The sequence below is a fragment of the Rosa rugosa genome, chromosome 4 (genome assembly GCF_958449725.1).
Source record: "Rosa rugosa chromosome 4, drRosRugo1.1, whole genome shotgun sequence".
NCBI classification, from domain to species: domain Eukaryota; kingdom Viridiplantae; phylum Streptophyta; class Magnoliopsida; order Rosales; family Rosaceae; genus Rosa; species Rosa rugosa.
The window spans coordinates 10,982,734-11,005,213 of record NC_084823.1 but is presented as its reverse complement, the minus strand read 5'-3'; the positions used below and the strand labels follow the sequence as shown (position 1 = coordinate 11,005,213).

Here is a 22,480-nt window from a genome sequence, read left to right as displayed (position 1 = left end):
GTCAATTAATAAATTGGTGTGTGTGTGTATATATATATATATATAGTGTAATATGTAGCTGTAGTAAAAGAACAAAGAAATTGCTCAAAAAAATTACACAGAAGCACGAATCAAGATGAGTAACATAACATGCCAATAAATATAAGGACTCCACCATCATATTAAAGAATAGTATTTCAAACTTGTGGCGCAGACAATGTGAAAGTAGTTCATAATAATCGGAGCAAAAACATATGTAAACAGGGACTAATAAATTATTTAGTAATTTACTCCAATCAATCATCTATATAATAGAGGGGTGTCGATTTACTCTAGAACACAACTCCTAAAAGAAACCAAGAAAACAATAGGAAGAAGGACGCACCAAACTAATAGATTGAAGAGCCTAAGCGAAGTAGCTAGGGGAAGGGGGGGGGGGATGAGCAAAGCAAGAAACTGTGTACAGCGACTTGCAACAACAGAAGCAAAAAATTAAACCCAATTCGGGAAGAAAAAAAAACAGAGGAGCAGAGCAAGAAGCTATGGCAGCAACTTGCAACAACAGATCGAAGCAACAAACTAAACCCAAAGAAAAGAAAAAAGATGAGCAAAGCAAGAAGCTATGGCAACAACAGAAGCAACAAATAAAACCCAATTCGGGAAAAAAAAAACATAAGCAAGTAGAACATGGAAGAGAAAACGGAAGCAAGTACATGAACTTTTACTATAAAAGCAGCAAACGCAGTTGGAACCCAATTCGAAAAACACAGAAGCAAGTTCATAAACTTGTACCAAATACATACATATCAGACTCAAAATAACATGATTGAACAGCTTTGTTTACCTTGATTATGATCATCGTCTACATCTCTACTCATTGTTGGAGAGAGGAAGTTCAATCTTTATAGAAAGATAACAAGCTGTAGCAGCGAATTCTCTGGTTGATGGAGATAAACAAATTTCTCTAGGGTTCCTTTGAGACTGTTTGTATAGTTAACGATAGCTGCTAACGGAAGGTTTATGAGTTTTTTTTTTTTTTTTTTTTTCACGTTTGTCTAGTTTACTGCAGTAGATTGTAAGGTAAAGTTGCTATGATATGAGGTGTTAAATAAATCCATGTGGCGTTATTCTATTGGGTTGGTAGACCATGTGTCAGGCTGACATGGTTCTACTGGAGGACAGAAAAATTTCTCTGAATTCTTCACTCCATCCTGCAAGTACAAAACTTTAACAATAAGTTTAAAACTTTATGATGAGTAATCCTCAACCCAGCAAACCCAAGTTCCCAATTCACAGAAAAATGACAATGCAGGACTTCAAGTAAATGGGTACAGACCTTCCATTGGCACCCAGGTTGGAGAAAATTGGAGCTGAGAGTCGCATAGCTCATCTTCAATCGCAAATTGCACAAGATGCTGAAAAAGCTTCAATGAATAAGAAGCCTAAACCCCACGACTTGAAGAATTGGATTTGTTCCGATTCCGTCAACAAATCCATGATCCTCGCAGTCCATCATCTCCCGGTCGGCCAAGAACTCAAGGGTGAAGCCAGATCGTGTTTGTGTAGGCTTAGTACCTAAATTGCGATTGAATTTGATGGGTGAACAGATGCACAATTGTGCAATAGATGGGCAATTGAATTAAGATTTCACAGGTTCTAGAGGAGGTAGAAGAAGATTGAATTTTTGCTGATACTCAGACAAACGAAGTTAAATTAAACTGAAGGCAACAAAGATACTACAATGTTGACGCAGTGGCTCAAGGCACTAGTATTGGGAAATGGCAGCTCAGGTTCGAGCCACCCCCATTTTTTTGTTCTTTTTTCTTTTTCACAATATATAATAAATTGAATTTGTTACCTAAAATTTTGTTAAAAAATGAAATGAAAAGCAAAAATTTAAAATAAACAAGCACTGGCCTACAGTGTGTAGGAAGGTTAGTTTTTCTTTTCTCAAAGAGTGTGTGGGGGTGGGGAGGTTGTTAAAAATAGTGGGAAGGTTCCTAGTAGAAAGTCAGAAACCCACCAATTTTCCGCTACATTTGTATTATTTTTATATTGTTTTTATTTTTTGTTTCATAAAATGACTTTATTATCTTCATAGAGTAATTTTGATTCAAAGTATTTTAATATATAAAGGTCATGTGAAGGGGTGGATGAAAACGAAATTGGAAATTGATAAATTTGTAGGTATGCAAAGACTCTGTGCAATTCAAAAAATTAAAATTGGAAATCGATAAATTTGACATTACCCATATATATATTTTTTGAAAATGGCTGGTGCGGCTGCCCTCAAACCTTGATTAATGAAATTGCAGAATACAAGGGGGGGACGTAAGCCTGAACCCCATATTACAATAAGCATAAAGAGAAGATCCTGAAACAATACCAAGACTCTCCTCAAAACCTATGTATTCTAACAAGCACCAATTAGCAAAGAGTGCACGAATGGCTACTCCATTTGCTTTGACATTGCGGTGACATACCGGAAAGATAACTCTAACAGGAAGAAGCATCATTACAAATAACACAGCTTTCCTACTATGTTGCCGCACGGAAATCAATCCGGCGACACATAATTTCATCCTGCCACTAGGAGGTTGCGTCCATTTGATCAAGCAAATAGCTCGCCTCCTCGCTAGGCCAGACAAGGCACACTGAGTGCGCATACCGGGACCAAACCCACGTCTCCCTACCAAAAGACAGGGACTAATTGCTGGCATAAAGCCACATCTTATTAAAAATAAAATACAATAAAACATAAAAGAAGTAAAATAAAAGCAGATTGGAACCAGGGCCCATGCCAAAGCCCAAGCCCCGGTCCAAAAACCATCAAGCCCAAGCCAAGAATACAGCCTGTACGTGTCAGCCGACCACCATCTCACCTGCCAAGCCTTCGCCGTCCCATGACTCCCATCACCGGCGGCATAACCACCAGACCAAGCAGAAGCAGGCCGCGCCTCCATCCCTCCATCCTTCCCATCACGCCAACAAGCATCGCCGCTCCTCCAAACCGCCCCCCTCGACGGGACTGCTCCAAATAACCCATACCAGATCGGAGCAATCCGATCCGATCTGAGTCCATCCGTACCAAATCTCGCCGCCACCAACTTGTTCCTACCAGGCGACCACCGTCCACGCTCCGATCGAGGGTGGAGCGACATCAGCGCCACCCGCTTCCCACATAACTGCCGCCACCGATCCCTGACTAGGCCTCCCAGCAAGCCAGATAGCGAAACCACCCATACCACTGCCAAACCTGCATTTCGACTGGGCTTACTCCAGAGCCACCAAACACCGGACACAAGGTCCCATTTGGCCCGTCCGACGACGCCGCCGCAAGGGCGTGCCGTCGGACCGGGCATAAACTCTTGCCGGAAGACTAGCCGCGCCTCCTAGGGTTTTGAGAGAAAAAAGGTAGACCCAGGGTGACATTACCCATATATTTATAGCATATTTATAGGTACTATATAAAAAAAAAAAAAAAATTAATCCGATCCACCGTCATTTCAACATCAAACAAAACGGTCAACCCTTTATATATTTATACTTCCCTAAGGGGAGCGGAACCATGACGAGAGAAACTTCCTGGAATTTTTACATTAGTTGATATAGCTCATACCCAAGGGAGTGTGAGAGCTGACAGATTGAAAAAAGAAGTTGTGAATGAGCGGTTATGAGCATATTAGTTTCATGTGGTATTTAGGGTTTAGGGTTGACCTAGTAGATCGAGACCCAAATGATGACGAAAATAGCTGAAATTATGACCACAACCATTTCTTCTAATCATGATAACATCCAACGGTCAATTTCGATAAAGTCTATTTGCTCCACATTGTTGCTTATGAAAGGTATACTTGATGATAAAACTAATAAAGAAGTTGGACAACATTAGTAGACATAAGGATTTTGTGCGATTCAAAAAATTAAAATTGGAAATCAATAAATTTGACATTACCCATCTATTTATAGCGTATTCATAGGTACTGTATAAAAAAATTAATCTGATTCGCCGTCATTTCGACATCAAACAAAGCGGTCAACCCTTTATATGCTTATACTTCCTTAAGGGGAGCGGAACCATGAGGAGAAAAACTTCCTGGAATTTTTACATTAGTTGATATAGCTTATACCCACGGGAGTGTGAGAGCTGACAGATCGAAAAAACAAGTTGCGAATGAGCAGTTATGAGCATATTAGTTTCATATGGTATTTAGGGTTTAGGGTTGACTTAGTAGATCCATGATAACATCCAACGGTTGATTTCAATAAAGTCTATTTGCTCCACATTGTTGCTTATGAAAGGTATACTTAACGATAAAACTAATAAAGAAGTTGGACAACATTAGTATACATATAAGGATTTTGTGCGATTCAAAAAATTAAAATTGGAAATCGATAAATTTGACATTACCCATCTATTTATAGCGTATTAATAGGTACTGTATAAGAAAATTAATCAGATTCGCTGTCATTTCGACATCAAACAAAGCGGTCAACCATTTATATGCTTATACTTCCCTAAGGGGAGTGGAACCATAAGGAGAAAAACTTCCTAGAATTTTTACATTAGTTGATATAGCTCATAACCTCGAGAGTGTGAGATCTGACAGATAGAAAAAAGAAGTTGCAAATGAGCGATTATGAGCATATTAGTTTCATGTGGTATTTAGGATTTAGGATTGACCTAGTGGATCGAGACCCAAACGACAACGAAAATAGCTGAAATTTTGATTACAACTATTTCTTCTTGTCATAATAACATCCAACGGTCAATTTTGATAAATTCTATTTCCTCCACCTTGTTGGTTATGGAATGTATACTTTTTCATATAACTAATAAACAAGTTAGACCACACTAGTAGGCATATAAGAATTTGTTGCGATCCAAAAAAATTTGGATGTTCACCTCGTCATGATTTGTCTCCTTTTAGGAAAATATAAGCGTTTATAGGATTGACCATTTTCAATTATGGTCAATTTTTTTACATTATACCTATTATCACCCAATAAACACTTAGAGAATTTAAAATTTCTTGACTTTTAACTTTTTTTTCCTTTGGATTGCTCAAAATATGAAAAAATATGCCTACATTTTTCATCGTGCTTTCATCGGAAATATTAATTTGTTGCGATTTCATTTCTCCTATGAAAATATTAGGATTAAATATTGTTTACTCCCTATACTTATAGGGTTCAATCGTTTCAGTCCCTGACCTTCGAATTTCACCTAAAAAGTCCCTGAACTCTCAATTTCCTCCCGATTGGTCCCTGCCTTCAAAATTTTCTGTTAAAGTTGCCGAAAATGTCTATTATGGCCTCACTTACTTTGTTTTTTTTAATTTATTTTTTTTCTCTCTTTTATTTCTTTTTTTCATTTCACCTCTTAAAGGTCTGTGGATTGGAACCATCTTGATGAGGAGATGAATAGAAGGAGGCAAGAGAGCCGGAAGAAGAAGAAGAGGTAAAAAGAAAAAAAATTAAAAAAAGAGAGGAAGAGAAATATATTTTTTTAATTTTTTTTAAGTAAATGAGGGTATAATGGACTTTTTAGGGGAAGATAACGGAGTTTTTGACGGCTGTTTGACGGCAGGGACCAATTGGGAGTTCAGGGACTTTTTAGGTGAAATTCGAAGGTCAGGGACTGAAACGATGAAACCCTATAAGTATAGGGAGTAAACAGTATTTAACCCTAATTATAAAACGATCAATTTTTGTAGTCATTTCTTTAATTTGGGTTTTTTTGTGTTTGTTTTTTTTTTTTGGGGGGGGGATGGGGGAAATTGGGATGAGGATCCCCAATCTGTGAGCCCCGTAAAATTTATTGAGTTTAAGTGAGATAGTGCGAAAATTATTTATTGATTTCGATAAGTGTAAAGGCGCTCGAAAATATTTTTAAAAAATTTTCATGCAGTGAATTCCTCAATTTAAGGGTTTGATGATAAAGTATATGACGTCACGAGTCCATGGGTATTTTGAGAAAAATTTTCGGACACCTGATCTATTTATTGTGATTTTCCAAAGTTTTAGAATTTTGAGAAATTATTAAAGAAAATTCGAAAATCACGTGGTGCAATCTAAACCGTCGAAATGTCACCACTTTATCAGGACCGTTCCAAATTAATTAAAGAGAGACTATATATCAGCCTTCGATCAGATCAACGATGTAGAGGGATCGAGAGAGATCCAGAGTCTCTGACCCGGTATTGCGACCCTTACCCGAGGGCGAGACCCGGTCGTATTCTCGCAGTCAGGCCATCTACCGGCGGCGGAACACCAGCGTTAGAAGAGCAACAATGCTCTCCATCTCCCCTTTATTTCAAAAGAAAGAAAATGAAACACATAAAGGGGGGGGGGGGGGTGCAAAGCCTTACCCCACAAAAGCAAATGGAAATCGAAGCTAACTCTAACCCCAACTAACAAAAACGAAAATTGGGAAGACCAAAATAATCTCTATTACATAACGATGAAACAAAATATGGAGGGAAATCCCACCAAACCAAACCTGCCGAAGAAAGGCCAAAATTTGCAAAAGCATCTGCAACTTGGTTTCCTTCCCGAAAAATGTGAGGAGCGGAAATGCATTTGAGAGATACCATTTACCTTTTGTGTAGTTCTTATATGATGTAACTAGACATGGGTTTCAGCAAGCTACCATTGCCAAGCATCAACTGATTGAATAAAAGTTGGCAAACAGACCGACAAGATATAGTTGCAATTCATTAAAATTCATTTACCAGGAGTGGTTCATTGTAATTGAATCCAAACACTTCATAAGAAATCCTTAATTAATTAATTGTTATTAAAAGCACTCGTTCAGAAAAAATATTGTATAGTTTCCGACCACCTTCAAATTTGAATACAGGAAAATACTTTGGACGTATATATTATGGCTTTTGTAATTAAAAATATTGCATTATACGTTCTCTGGACTGTAGAGTATGCGGGTTCTCCCAACGTTGGATCTGTAAGAGAGTCCATCTTGCGGTGAAATAATCCAAACTAAAGCATAATTTAGAGTAACCTAAATCGAAGGTCTCATGAATATGCATCATATTTATGTGCAACTGATTTTTCTGCACTTTCGCTGTTATCTTCATTTGAGTAAATGTAAAGTCACATCACTTTAACATTAAACATAATCCAAAACTTTGAAATTGGTTTTGTTATTTGGCCTTTTTATTTAATTTGGAGTAATGTACTTTTGATTCAACATATTTTACCAAACGCGCTTAGTTGCTTGAATAGTTGAATTTGCAAGTGCGTGTGATTGTAATAGAGTGCACAAGCCCTTAATTAGCTCAAACTTATACTATTTCGGGATACTATACATTAATACAAGCTCAACTTGAACAGCTTATATTTTGAGTTCCTATAAAGATCATATATATATATATATATGGATTTTTCTCAGGTGCGGACGTCCGTACCGAAATTTCGGTACGGATTTCCGGTTTTCACCTACTTTCCAATCACATATTTTGATCTTAACCGTTTAGTTTTTAGGTCCTAATGTATAGACCATCTCTGCAAAATTTCAGCCAATTTGGTGATCGTTAAGACATCCAAAATTGCAATTTACACGAACGAACCGAATCTGTGGAACCGGAACCGTTCGTGTACATTGTTGTAATTTGCAGTTTTGGATGCCTTAACGATCACCAAATTGGCTGAAATTTTGCAGAGGTGATATATATATTAAGACCTAAAAACTGATCGGTTAAAATGTGAAAATGTGATTGAAAAATGGGGGAAAACGAGAAATCCGTACCGTCTGCACCGTAGCCGGACTGTATATATATATATATATAACCAACCAAGTCTGAATTCAAAAACAGTTTGCTTCATCTACTGCGATGAAACAATCAAACCAAAAGATGAATAAGTATTTGATAAACCATTGAAATAATTGCAATAATATTAAATGAATATATGAATGTGAACTTAATTATATATGTAATAAGTTTGACTAATTGATACGCAAGCAATTGGTATCCCCATTGCTCGTGGAGCCAAAATTGTAATTACTTCTTCTGCAGTAATCTCTGTAAGGAAAATTATAATATGATCCTGGACCATTATACACTTGATGGTTCGGATTAATGTCATTGGTCCATATAATTTGTACTTATTTTTTATTGGTCTATTAATTTAATTTAATTTTTTTACACCCCGCTGCACGCCTCCACGATCCTCACTAACTTTTAAGTAATATTATTGATTCGGACCATCACATGACATCTGAGACCATAAAATAATTACTCTGTAAATCGATCTCTCTGTATAGCCTGCAACTCTTGATACTCTGTGATTAATCGATCTGTACCTCGAGTCCTCGACCAACTACCAACCATAACAGTCTGACAATGGTTTTGGCAACCCGCCAATAGATGCTGCAGTAGCAAAATTATTGACTCTCCACGCACATAATTAGTAAGTTTTCCTTTTTCTTCGTTACGGTTTATATATATTCAACCCAAGACAAAAAGGATATATATGAAGTCCACATACAGATTGGAAGAATTAATGACGTACACCAATACTAGCCTCACCTATACAATACAAGCACACCCGAGAAGAAAAGGATGGCCATTGCCAGAAGTTTTCAACTCGTTTTAATAGTTCTGTATCGATTAGCAAACAAAGAAAGAAATGAGTCGGTGCCCAAGAAAATTATTCATCAGAGTTACTAGTGGCATTGGATGTTCACAATATTTATCATGTTCCTAGAGCGGCTAATATGGCGGCTCATGCTGTTGTTGGAGTTGTAACATGGGGTAATGGACGGAGTAGTTGGTTAGGGGTTGGGCCTTTTTGGCTCATGGATGTCATTGGTAATAACGGACCCATAACTGGTTCTTTTTATAAAGAGGAGAATGGGGAGTTCTTGTCCACCACCGATTATTTTTATGTTTTGTAATTTTGGTTAGTTTGAATAAAACTTTTTCATTCTCCAAAACCAAAAAAATAAAAATAAAAAAAATACAAAAGGGATATATATGAAGTCCACATACAGATTGGAAGAATTAATGACGTACACCAACACTAGCCTCACCTATACAAGCACACCCGGGAAGAAAAAGATGGCCATTGCCAGAAATTTTCAACTCGTTTTAATAGTTCTGTATCGATTAGCAAACAAAGAAAGAAATGAGTCGGTGCCCAAGAAAAATTATGGTTCGACCAAGTAAGGTCACCCACTTCAGATCGACCATGGAAAAGTAAATGCAGTCCAATCAATATGAACAATTAATATCACAATCTAACTAGCAGCTCCGGTAACTAGCTTCCACCTTCATTCGTTATATTGTGTACGTGTGTCTATATATATGTGTGCATACACTCATATTTTAGTACAGAACTACAGAAGAGAGAGCAACATAGCTTAATATAAGCTTAGCTTGAAGAAGATGGCAAGGCTACTTTGGGTGGTGCAGAAGCCGGTATATTTTCTGGGGAGGCAATGGAACGGTGTCGACATAGCTAGAGGAACGGTGGCCTGGTTCCTCCTCAGGTGTTCTGACAGCTAAAGAAGCCTTTACTTTCTTTTCAAGTCACATTGATCGTCGGAATTGGGGTCAAGTCATATGGAACAAAGCAATTCAGCCACGCAAAAGCCTTGTTGTTTGGAAAGCTCTTCATGGGCGGCTGCTTACGGATGATGCATTGCAGCGGCGAGGTTTTTCCCTCCCATCCTGTTGCTCTTTCTGTGGTAGTCATGCCGAGTCATATACGCATCTTCTCCTACACTGTCCTCAAATTGTGCCTTTATGGAAATGGATTTGTCTTCTTTTTTCTCATTCTTTCTCCCCTTGGAATACTCTTGAGGAAGTGTTTTTTGGAGATTTTGCTTCTACTCTCTCTAAACATAAGCGTCAGCTTTGGTTTCTAGTAATTGGCAATCTAATTTGGTATATTTGGATCACTAGAAATCTGCTGCGTTTTGAGGCTAAGGTGTTTGATGTTTTGGATGCCCAGCGTCAGCTTTTGGAGTTGTTCAAGGAGTCTGCTAAGCTTTCTTTCCATCCCTACAAAAAGCACACAATTGCTTCTATTTACTCTATTCTTGGGATCTCTCAATTGTCAGCTGCTGCTGCTAGTTTTATTCCGTCCTTCCATTCTTTGGAACTGGTTTCGCTCTATCATCCACCATGATAACACTTATTCAAGTCTCCCACAGCTCCTTACCCAACACTGTCACGCATTTCAAAGTTTTGGGACTGTTGGGGGGGGGGGGGGGGGAGGGGGTTCATACTACCATCTGTCTTCGGACACTTATTCTGTTATTTGTGCCTTACAAATCCAACTGAAACAATGTGGTGGAGCATGCTTTTTCACGGGTCCAAATGTGGGTCTACATCATCTTCGTTCCCCCACTGGTGAGAGGCTCCTCCACTTTTTTGGCAGGCACGGTAATACAAAGTATAAACGTTGGGCTGTGGAACATACCATGATAATACTTATTCAGGTCCTCCCACAGCTCCTGACCCAACACTGTCTTATATTCCCGTCGCAGTTTCCATTGTTTTGGGACTGCTGTGGGGTGTATGTTACTGCGATCTGTGTACCTGCTCTTCAGGCTCCTCCGGTTTTTTATGCTTTAAAAAACCAACTGGTACTGCGCGGTGGAGCACGCTTCTTCACGCGTGCAGAAGTGGGGTTTAGAAATCAAAACCGAGCCTACAGCTGAAATTGCCATACAAACTCTCGTTCAGATGCCTTTTTCCTGTCTGGTGAGTGCGTTTGGGAGCCATGTGAAGCTCGTTAAAGCTGCCTTCCTTTGCAGCCTCCACTGTTCATCCTTTTCTCATTGTCTAGGTGGTCAGGATCTTTCCCTTTGTCCGAGGGAGGCCATGTGATGCACAATATATTGAGTTTGGTTATGAACATTCTAGAATGTTCCTTGCTATGCTTCCATATTGGTGTATCTTTTCTGGGATTGGCCTTGGCTTAGTCCTCCATCCCTCTTGTATTTTTGTTTTCATCTTTATTAAAAAAAAAAAAAAAAAAAAAAAAAAAAAAAAAAAAAAAAAAACATAGCTAGTGTTTTCACCCTTACTGCTATACATCTCCTTGCTCTTCTGGCTCCATTTTACTTCACTTGGTCTGCATTTTGGTTGGCGGTAGTACTCTACTATGTCACCGGCCGGTGTGGGAATAACTCTATCTTTCCATAGAAATCTCGCCCACAAAAGCTTCAAGCTTCCCAAATGGCTCGAATACTTCTTCGCCTATTGCGCCGTTCATTCACTTCAGGTTCGGCCATACCCTAAATTTCATTTTTTGTTTTAATTGTTACGTATTTCGCATCGGAAAAGCTGAAGCTTAATTTTTCTGTAATTTATAAAGTTATGGAGTTGGTTTTCGGTTTAATTTATAGGGAAGTCCTCTTGAATGGGTTAGCTCGCACAGGAGTCACCACCAATTTACGGACACCCCGAGCGACCCTCATACCCCTCTTAAGGGTTTCTGGTTTAGTCACATTGGTTGGATCTTTGATTTTCGCAAACGTTTTGGAAGTGTATGTATAAGCACTACTAGAGAAAACCCTTTTGGAGACAAATCTTTTCGCGACGGACCAATTTTTCGTCCCCCAAACACATGATTAGAGACAAAAAAAATTATTTTGTCCCTAAAAGTTTTGTTTTTCAAAACTCTCCACTGACGCTATTTAGAGACAAATAAGTTTCAATTAGAGACAAAAAATATTTGTCTTGAAATTTAATTGGGGACGAAATTTAATTTTGTCCCCTATACGTTTTAGATTTTACAAATAATTGGTAAAATTTAAGTGGTTAGGTTCACCAAATTTCAAATTTTGGACGAAAAGAGTTAGGGGAAAAATTTCGTCCCTAATTTTTGTTAACGGAATATATATATATATATATATATATGATTTTTCTCAGGTAAGGATGCCCTTAGTTTTTCTTATGGAACGGATTTACTGTTTTCACCCACTTTCCGATCACATTTTCACATCTTAACCGTTCAATTTTTAGGTCCTAATGTATGGATCACCTCTGCAAAATTTCAGCCAATTTGGTGATCGTTAAGGCGTCCAAAACTGCAATTTACACGAACAAACCGAATCTGTCGAACCGGAACCGTTCGTTTACATTGTTGTAATTTGCAGTTTTGGATGTCTTAATGATCACCAATTTGGCTGAAATTTTGCAGAGGTGATCTATACATTAGGACCTAAAGACGGAACGGTTAAGATGTGAAAATTTGATCGGAAAGTGGGTGAAAACCGGAAATTCGTACCTAAGAAAAACTAAGGACATCCTTAGTGTAGCCGGACTGTGTATATATATATATATATATATATATATATATATATATATATATATATATATATATATATATATAGGGTTTGGCAAAAACAAAGTGTATAGCAATTGACTAGGATTGAAACAATGTAGTTTCAATCTCACATATATTTAGCCTCTCCATTGATCTTAGTTCTTTGAACTATTCGACGATCACTGCTCTGCGACTTCCCCATACAAACCTCCAAACACCTATATCTCCCAGCAACAAAGTCTCTGTCATGCAATCCCTCTCATCTATCTCGACTCTCTTAGTTTCTCTTCTCTTCATTTAGTACCGTAAATCTCGAATTAGGGTTTTCAATGTTGCAGAATTTCAATCTTTTTTTAAGTTTTGGTTTTGCTAATCTTTGTTTGTTGATGTCGTAGTAAGGTTAGTGGCTCGACTAGAAGAGAATTGCATTGCTGACTGCCACTAACAATCTAAGAGAACTTTTTTGGAAATCCAAATTTTAGATCATCTTTTATATGAAAAGAGTTTAGCGTAGTAGGATTCTTTTGTTTTAATTATTTTATCTATTAGAAATTAAGTATTTATCAGCTAAATTATTTTTACGTAAATACCCCTTATAAAGATACTATGAAAACCATGTCAATGAAAAAGGACAAACAAGTAAAATTACAAATGAGAAAAAAAAAAGATATATTTTGATTTTTTATTAAAGGTGATTTTTTTGTTTTTTTTTTTGAGAAATTTTATTTAAGGTAATGAGGATAGAAATCTCTGCAGGCAAAACAAAACAACAGTGCTTAGGCGATGGAGGAAATCGTTCTAGGTTTCGGCGGCCGCCTAGGCGGGCTCGGCAGTGGGCGTCGATTTATAATATTTTCAACCCAGACATATTTCTTCTCTCTCGCCATCTGTCTCTCCTCCAATCTGTCCTTAGGTCGGTGAAGACTCGGAAGTAAGTCTCTTTCTCTTTCTCTCAAACCTCTGGTATGTCTGCCGGCGTTTCTATTCATTATTTAATCATTTATAACTATATGTTTCTGGGTCTTTTCAAATTGAATGAATAGTTGATTATTATTCCCCGTTTCTGTTGATTATCTGATTCAAATTGAATGGAATGTTATTGTTTGAATATCATTTTGGTTCGATTCGAAGGTATAAAAAATTGAAGCATAATATTAGATTGTGATAACTTTTCTCAGAGATACCAATTGAGGGTTAGGCTGTAATACTATAAATGTCTAATACTAATATGAGTAATATCAAATATTCATATTAGCTTCTGTCTTGTGATGGAGTAGTCGAGTAGGTCCTGTACTTGGGATAATGGGGATAATGTTTTGGTAATGATTAATGAATCAAAGAAACAAAAATGTGTGGATGCAGAATGCTTAGTTTTCATTGTCTTCTTGAAACCATTTATACAATACTACACTAGTGAAACTGTGGTTATGTAAAAAAATGATTATGATTGTATGAAACCGTGGAATGATAATAAATTGATTATTATGTTTGATATATATTAGGGAACTGGTTTGCACTTCATCTTCTGAAAGGAGCTGGAGTTCGATGGAGAGCGAGACTTGAAAGGATATGGACATGGATATTAGGGAAATGGTTTGCACCTCATCTTCTTAAATTTCCAGAGTTCTTCCAGTCTTCATCTAGTCTATAGTACTGTTCTAGTCCTCTAGTTTATGATAAGTGTTTTGGTATTTCTAATAGTCATCAAGAGTTCTTTTTGAAGCCTACAGTGAGGCTGTTTCTCAAAACAATGAACCTTGGTCTCTTATCGGAGATTTCAGTAATATTTGCGAACTGAGGAGAAAATTTGGGGTAACTTCCCTTTTAATTGTTATATGCATAATTTATGTTCTTTAAATTGGTCTCTTGCCATTTAATTTTATTATTTTTTTTCTCAGGTAGATTCTTTTCTCTGGTGTATTAACAGTATTATACATGTTTGCTTCATGCAGGATTAACAGAGTCTATGAGTTGTCTTTCTTTAATAAGGTAATAATAATGTAAAACTCTGATTATTACTGGTACAAATTAAATATATTTGTTTGACAAGCTTACACTGCAGTTTGGTACTATACAAGATATTTTTGCTGCGTCATTTAGATTTCAAAATGAATTCGCGTATAATAGTTGTTTTCGATAATGGCCATTTGACATGAGAAAATGCTTAACTTAGCTTCCTGTTTTTGGCCTTTCTGTATTTGCAGGTTAGAGTATCTGGTATCCCTGAGTATCTCCTATTTTTTGGCTGTGATTGTAGACATCTTGGAGATGACTTAGGTAAGAATGCTTTAGGTGAATATAATGAGTGTTTCCTAGTAGTTATATATGGATATTAATCAGTGAGTTGTTGCTGGTGTTTAAAGTACTGGAGACAATATGCTAGTTCTGATATTTTTGTTTTTTGTTTTTTTTGTTTATGTACATGATTTTGAGCGCGCTGAACTCATGTCTAATTGTTTTCTGGCACAGGTAATTCATAAAAGTTCTGCAGTGGGAATTAAATGTCGTTGAGAAGGATAAGGATGCATTAGTTGAGGACTTTTCTAAGGTGAGTTTCTTCCTCGTTTTGTTTGGGCATTTGATATGTTATTACAGTTCTATGCATTCATGAAATTCTGATTCTTTGCAATCAAAATATGTTCAGGACGACTACAATGACATGGTGGATGGAAGGCAAAGCTGGTTAGGACCAACTCTGGAGAGCATAAGTGGGGGGGCCTCTTCACTGCCAAGAATAAATGGTTGTGATACCTCAAGTTTTGCATATGCTGCAATATTGTACTCGAGTTAGATATGCATTTTAGATAAACATTGTATTAAGTTGCTAGTGTGTTGTGCTTTAGAAGGTCTTATCTTAAACTATGACGCTATCCTATTAGTGTTTGAACTTTTTCCGTCTATAATAATGGAATTGGGGTTTGTCTTTGCTCATTTGTATCTGAATCTGTGTCAAATTCAATATTTGCCTATTTTATCGTCCCCTATTCGTCTGATAGGCGCCACTAAATTTGAAAATAATTTAAAATTTGAAAATAAAAGGAGACGGAATGAGTTTTGTCCCTTATTCATTTGATTGGCGCCATTTATAGTTAATTTTCCCGCCAACCTGAATGAAAATCGGGGATGAAATTTTGTTGATTAGGGGACAGTTTTAATTTCTTCTCCAAATGTATTAGGAGACGGAATTTATCAACCGTCGTCTTTAATAATTAGGGACGAGCATTAGGAGACGACTTTAGCCACAAAATGATTTTGTCCCGAACTTCTTTTTGGGACAAATTCTTAGTTTTTAGAGACAAACTGATTTCGTCCCAAAATGAGTTTTCTCTAGTAGTGAAGTCTCCTGTTCGATCTCCTCACTCACTGTTTCCAGTACAAATAAGAGTTGAGTTTTTTTTGGTTGAATTAACAAGTACTTAATATTCATTAACTTAAATTGTGCAGTACGATGGACGGCTATACAATGTTGGAGATTTGAAAAAACAAAGCTACTATAAGTTTCTTCACTACACGTACCCTTATCACTGTATTGCTTGTGGAGTTGTACTCTATCGCATAGGAGGAATGCCCTATTTAGTTTGGGCACTGGTAATAGAATTTCTCTTACCTTTTCTAATTTCTAAATGCATCGTCCTTTCTATTTAATCAATAGTTAACTATTGCTTATTTGTTATAAATATTTTTGTAGGCTGTGAGAACGGTATTTTTTCTCCATGTAACTTTTTCGATAAATTCTATTTGCCACATATGGGGAAACCAAGCATGGGATACTGGTGATTTGTCCAAAAATAACTGGTAACTAATAGTATTACATATTGTAGTTTCACTATGGACATCGTTCATGTATATATTTCTCGGTGATTAAAATAATGAATTTTAATAAATAATGTTGTTCAGGTTATTTGGATTGCTAGCTCATGGAGAAGGTTGGCACAATAACCACCATGCTTTTGAGTATTCAGCTCGACAAGGTTTTGAGTGGTGGCAAATTGATATTACTTGGTATCTAATAAGGTTTCTTGAAATTGTTGGTTTGGCAACGGATGTTAAGCTCCCGACTGAGCTTCAGAAGAATCGAAAAGCTTTATCAAACAAAGCCAGTGGCATGGAGCAGGAGGGAAGGTTCGAAGCAAAAGTGAAATGATTCAAAGGAAACCTAGTTGCTTAGATATATTTTGATATAAGCATATGAGTGTGTGCATGCATTGTGTTATTTATAAATAACATTGCTTCTGTTTCTCTGTGATGGATTTGATTTTCAATACATATAGTTTTATCAATATATCTAGCTCCTTTGGTGAGTACTATTTACTAAGTGGAAACCAGTCTGCAAATTAATATTGATCAAGTTTATCGTTCTCATGGATCCAGTAAGCTCGCATTGATTTTTTTTTTCTTCTTCTGTAAAGAAATATAGATCAGACTCAATCGCAGCTGCCCGGCCAGTTACCAGACATACCGTACCCAATTCAGAAGCAAAATAAATATCACATGCATGCTCTGATAGTTGCCTACAAAAAAACTGTGTGCACACTAGCACTCTGATGACTTTATTTATTATTGTTCATAGCCCCATGCATGCCTGTGCAATAACTAGCTAATAAGTTTCTTTGCCAGAATGCATGCATTGATTGGTGTTATCAAAGATGCATAACTAACTTCTGCTCCTCAATCATTGGTTGATTTATATTCATCGGTCTTAGTTAGAAGGGTAAGTTTTGGAACAGAAATGAGTCAAATGACTACACATTTGGTCGATCAGTACATATGTGCTTGTGTTTGATCTTGTGTTTATGCACGTACATCGAAAATTATTTCATGTTATAGGGATTTTTTTTTCTTTCTGTTTTCTTTTTTGATAAGTTCATGTTATGTGGATTTAAAACTCACTCACTTTGAATACTTGAATAGCTTCTCTTTCTTTTGGAGTGGTATTCAAAATTTCTCTAGCTTACGAAGAATGCAAGGTACCTTTCACTAAAGGATTTTTTTTTTTTAAATAATTCAAGGCATATCTATATAAGGGAATTCCATTTTCCAATTCCTTTTTAGTGATCTAACTGCTCAAACCTTTAGATTTAGACATAGATCAAATTTACAAATTTTCATCCTTTTTGGAAATCATTAAGACATTAATAAGCGTAATATTATGATATTGAACTGTTTATGTTGGATATATGGTCAACTGCTTTCCATCGCAAAGAAATCAACAATCAAATTTTGTTTTCTCTTTCAAGAAGGAAACAAAATACCTACATGATATGGTCAATCCATTCCGATCAAAAAACATAGACTCTGGGATACTTTTATTTTTAATCTTCATTTTGCTGGAAGAGATTCCAAGTTTTTGAATAAAGCAAGACTCTTAGTACCAAAACCAAATAAAATAGAGAAAATGTTAATGAAAATACAAAAAAGAAGGGCAGAGTGGTTAAAAGATGTCAAGTGAGGGCATATATAAGCACCAACTCTCTTTTCTTTAGCCCTTTACCTCACTATTAGCTATTCCTTGCTGTTTATAATCATACAATGTAAGCAAGGAAAGAATTTTACTGCGCTTTATGTTTAGACGATCTCTATGTACCAACCAAAACCCTCAAATCTCCTTCAACATAATCATCAAAGCCCAAGCCGTTGATTATTGAGGTCAGTTCTCGCACCTTTTGATTTCAGGTAAGTTTTCCACATACGGGTGGATTTTGATTTTGGATCTCAACAAGAACAATGACAAGCCGGTGTTGATGCTCGTAACTTCAGTGAGCTCTTGATGACCTCTAGCATTGTGCTTAATATATTTGCGGAGTGAAAATTGATGGACTTTCAAATGCACAGGGTCAGTGAAAATTTGGCACGTCCACTCCCATCAAATGGCGCCCATATATGCAGTTGAAACGTTTCCAATGTTAGTTATGAAATACTAATTAATTCAGAAAAAATGTACAGTCACCTCTTCAGCAAATTTTATCAAAATAGTTGTCTGAGGTCGTTGCTGACCTTCCACTCGTACAAAATGAGTTGTTACCGCAGGTACAAAACCAGCACCATCCAGGACACCCTTCGAATAACACCTTCCGAGATCCACAAAAGACAAGATACCCAACAATCGTGTCTACCTTCTGTTTCCCTTTTCCAATAGCAACAAAGAATCATCGGCACAGCATTTGTTTCAAATTAATTAAGCACCCATGGCGTCTCACGGACTACACCAACAAATTAAACTAAATTGATACTCTCTGAAGATGCACAACATTTTTTTCTGTTAGTTCTTTTTTGTTGCTCTTTTTGCGGGGTGAGGGTTTTGTCCCCCCATCTTGATGTAGTTCTCTTTTTTTTTTTTAATAAATTTTTCTCGCCTCAGCAAGGTTCATCAGAAAAAAAAATTGTGCAATCTCTTCTTCAGCCTAGACTTTTGTTTACAAAAAAAACCAGTACAACATTCATTTAGATAGGAGGAATTTCTAGATGGATAACATGAACTCGAAAAATGTACATCGAATAGACTAATAGAATTCATGAACAGAGTTGTGTTTACTTCATACTGTACACCAAACGAAAGTTACTACAATAGAATTCGTCTACATACAATATGTTTATGTAACTAGACATTGAAGAAACTTGGTTGATATATACTAACTTAGTCTCTTAAGCTAATCTACAACTGTACGAAGCTGATTTACTATTATAGAAATATAGTCTACATTAATGTATCTATACATTAATATACTCTATAAGTTTTGACCAACAGTCTCCATTAGCAATATGGCCAGCCCACATTTTCCACTCTTATAGCTTAAAGGAAAGGCAACCCAATACAACAATGACGTCAATATTAGGGAATTTGAATTTTCCTTCGGAATACAATGAAAACAATTTCAAAAAACTGAAAAGAAAAAGAAAAAATAGCAACGGTTGAAGGTTTTTCCTTTACTGTAACACAAACACACATGGGGTCATCGGCTTTGAATCTTGCAGAGAGCTCAAAACCATCTCTTCCCTTAAAGGCTCCACCTTTACCCAAAATTGGGGCAGCAATTATCCATTTCATTCCCAGTTTCAGGTTAGTTTAGTTGTGTTAATATATTAATTAAATTAGGCAGCTTTTTGTAGCTAAATGAAATAGGGTGCGGTTATTGCCACCCTACTAACTATTTGTTTTATCCTACATTCTCTTCTCACCCTGCATATTTTCTTTTAATTTCACATTTACAGTACTCAAAATACCATTTTCTAATATAGGATTTAACTCGATTCTTTTTTTTATTTTTTTTATTTGGCTTCCTCAGCGTCTAGAATTTTGTTTTTTTTTTTAATTAGCATAACATGAGAACGATTGAAGATGATGAATGCTAAGAAAGAAAGTGTTAGGGTTTAACGATGAATGAAGAGATTAAGAGTAGAGTTTAATAATGTGTTCTTTAGGGTGTGTGGTAAGAAATATAAATTGTAATTTTTTAATAAGATATTGTCCTTTATTGTAACTTTATATTAAGATATTTTAGTTAAAATAAGAAACTTATAGGGTGTAGAAAGTAGTTAATATGGAGGCAATCGCCGCACCCAATGAAATATTTTGTTTTGCTAAACGACGTACGTCGTCTTGGTTTTCGATTCTAACCCGCTTCAGTTTCTTCCGGGCTTCAGGCTTTTCTTCCTATTCTATCTTTACTCTTACAAAGCTTCAAAATTTGACGAGCCCCTATCACTGTGCAATCCTAAACCTAACAAGAGTTTCGCACGGTACATTCCCTACTTCATTTAATCCTTTCTTTTTATAAAATGCTATGCTTCTTGATTTCCTTCGCGCTTTGCTGGTTTCTTTCACCCAAATCGATTTCTAGGCTTCTCTCATTCTCGTTTAATCTATTGAATTTCTACCTTCTACATTCTTTCTTCTTGATCTCTACGAGTAGAAATATTGTTGTTGTTGTGGGCATAAGTGTTGAGAAGTTATGTCCTTATGTTTTTTTTTTTTTTGGGGGGGGTGGGGTTTAAATATAGCATTTTTTTGTTGTAGTTGATTTCTACTTGTAGAATTTTGATCCTTTTTCTGTTGGGGTGTTTTTGAAGTACTTCGTCTGAATCTTCTATTATGTCAACTTTGAGGTGAGCATTTGTTAATGTATTCGATTCCAATGTACACAATTTAGATGACTCTTGCCGAGTCTCCGGTACACTCTTCCAGTAGTGATGACTTTGTCGGGTTGCTTGAGAGAGAATTAGAGTCCAATCTGGTTCTTTCCAGTCATCACCGGAGGAAGAAGATGAAGAAGATAAAGAAGCTGGCAGTGATTTTTAAAGTGAAAGTAGGTGTGGAGATAATGTACACTGGAAGAGGACTTCTTGATACTGTACAACGTGTTCTGAACTGTCTTAGATGATGCACACTTGTTTGCTACGTACAGCCTAAGACCGGCCAACTTGTTTTTTTTTTTTTTTTTTTTTTTTTTTTTTTTTGAAAAGGGTTTGGAACCCAGCCTAGCTGGGAGGCTCAGCCCCACGCCCGGTTCCATTTATTTTATTAAAAGTAGAATTTTGCATCGGGGGGGACATAAAACCTGAACCCCGAGCTACAGAAAAACAGTGACAATAATCCTCGTAGAGAACATCCTGAATAATAGCAGGAGTCTCATCTAACCAAACATCATCAATAACAACAACACTAGCAAGGTGTGCAAGTCTATCTGCAACACCATTTGCTTCCCGGTAGGTATGTAGAATTCTAACTGATTGAAAAGAAGAAAAGTATTCTTTACAATCATCTAAAATTCTACTTACCTCCGACAGATTCTCCTCCTCACTTTTAAGAGAAGTAATCAGAGTGGTCGAATCGCTCTCAATATCTATGTCCGCCCAACCTTGGTGAATACCAAGAAGAAGACCAGCTCTACACGCCTCTGCCTCCATACTAAGGGCTGAGTGTGCATGTAAAAAAGGTCTAGCCATGGCCACGATCCCCCTACCCTCATGATCTCTGACAACTACACCAATACCTCCACAACCATCGTTCACACGGAAAGCTCCATTAATGTTGATTTTCAGTCTGCCGCTAGGTGGGTTCTGCCACTTAGTTAAAGGCCTTTTTCCTTGTTTTCCAGCTCTACAGTTAACCCTCTGATACTCCTCTAACTGTCTGCTACACCATTGAATCATCCACAAAGGCCGACAAGCACCATCATTCCAAACCAGGTTGTTCCTTTCCGTCCACACTGTCCATAACGCCATAAAAAAATAATTCACCTGTTCCTCTGCCATACCTTCAATTTGGTCAAAGATCCAATCTCTCATACAACTCCCAGATTGCTCCATTGTCACTAGCTTCAATGGCCCACACATCCAAAACCCACTAAGAGCACCACACTTAAAAAACAAATGCATGCTGGTCTCTTCCACTTTATTACAAAAAACACATTTATAATTAGGTAGAACAACTCTACGTGATTTTAAGGCTGACCTTGTAGGAAGAATATCACGTAGAAGCCTCCACATGAAGACCCGTACTTTGGGTGGGACAGCAGCCTGCCAAATCTTATTCCAATAACCTCGGAGAGCACATTCATTCTTGCTTGATGATGCTACAGATCTTGCAGCAACCTCCATAGAATTCATAATCACGTAATAACCACTTCTGACACTATACTGGCCTTTCTTATCAAAATGCCAAACATAACGATCATTGGCATTACGAAGGCTCAGAGGGATAGCAGCAATCCTCCTTACCTCTTCCTCTGTGAATAGTTCCCTCAGCAAGTCACACATCCATTCTTTATTTTCTTCGTCAATGAGGGCAGCCACTGTCCAGTCTTCAGTACCTTCCATAATTGGTGAGAAGGGTTTAAATGAGTACGGCAAGGGCACCCATGGATCCCTCCATAGCGAGATATTTAATCCGTTTCCCACTTGAATCCGAAGGCCTTTCTGTAGCACCAACCTGCCGGACATGATGCTACGCCAAGTGTAAGACGCTCCTCCCTTCAAAACAGCTTCCATGAAGGAGCATTGAGGATAATATTTGGCTTTTAGGAGGCGAGCAATGAGCGAGTCCGGGTTGTGTATGAGTCTCCAACCTTGTTTTGCCAACAACGCCAAATTGAAATAATGCATATTCCGGAATCCCACACCTCCTTGATTTTTAGGGCGGCACAACTTATCCCAAGAGAGCCAATGAATTTTCTTGCTATCAGTGGAATCTCCCCACCAAAAT

At 37.1% G+C, this 22,480-nt stretch overlaps 2 protein-coding genes across 7 annotated transcripts; both read left to right on the top strand.

Annotated features, from left to right (window-relative positions):
- The first annotated feature begins 11,071 nt into the window (after positions 1-11,071).
- Positions 11,072-16,576, top strand: LOC133706940 (palmitoyl-monogalactosyldiacylglycerol delta-7 desaturase, chloroplastic-like). Its single transcript, XM_062132492.1, has 5 exons — positions 11,072-11,232; positions 11,357-11,497; positions 15,724-15,867; positions 15,968-16,074; positions 16,177-16,576. Exons 1-5 carry the CDS (start codon positions 11,113-11,115, stop codon positions 16,421-16,423), a joined length of 759 nt encoding a protein of 252 aa, XP_061988476.1. The 5' UTR covers positions 11,072-11,112; the 3' UTR covers positions 16,424-16,576.
- On the top strand, positions 13,005-15,210 carry LOC133706941 (uncharacterized). 6 transcript variants are annotated; one of them, XR_009844812.1, is made up of 7 exons: positions 13,014-13,210; positions 13,782-13,872; positions 13,981-14,091; positions 14,232-14,268; positions 14,484-14,556; positions 14,749-14,827; positions 14,924-15,210. XR_009844812.1 is itself a non-coding variant. In XM_062132493.1 (5 exons), exons 1-4 carry the CDS (start codon positions 13,014-13,016, stop codon positions 14,757-14,759), a joined length of 318 nt encoding a protein of 105 aa, XP_061988477.1. In that variant the 5' UTR covers positions 13,005-13,013; the 3' UTR covers positions 14,760-14,827; positions 14,924-15,210. The 6 variants fall into 6 exon arrangements, 1 of the variants encoding a protein (XP_061988477.1); XR_009844814.1 differs by having other exon boundaries at positions 13,015-13,210; positions 14,010-14,091; XR_009844813.1 differs by having other exon boundaries at positions 13,015-13,210; positions 14,003-14,091.
- Positions 16,577-22,480: the final 5,904 nt, after the last annotated feature.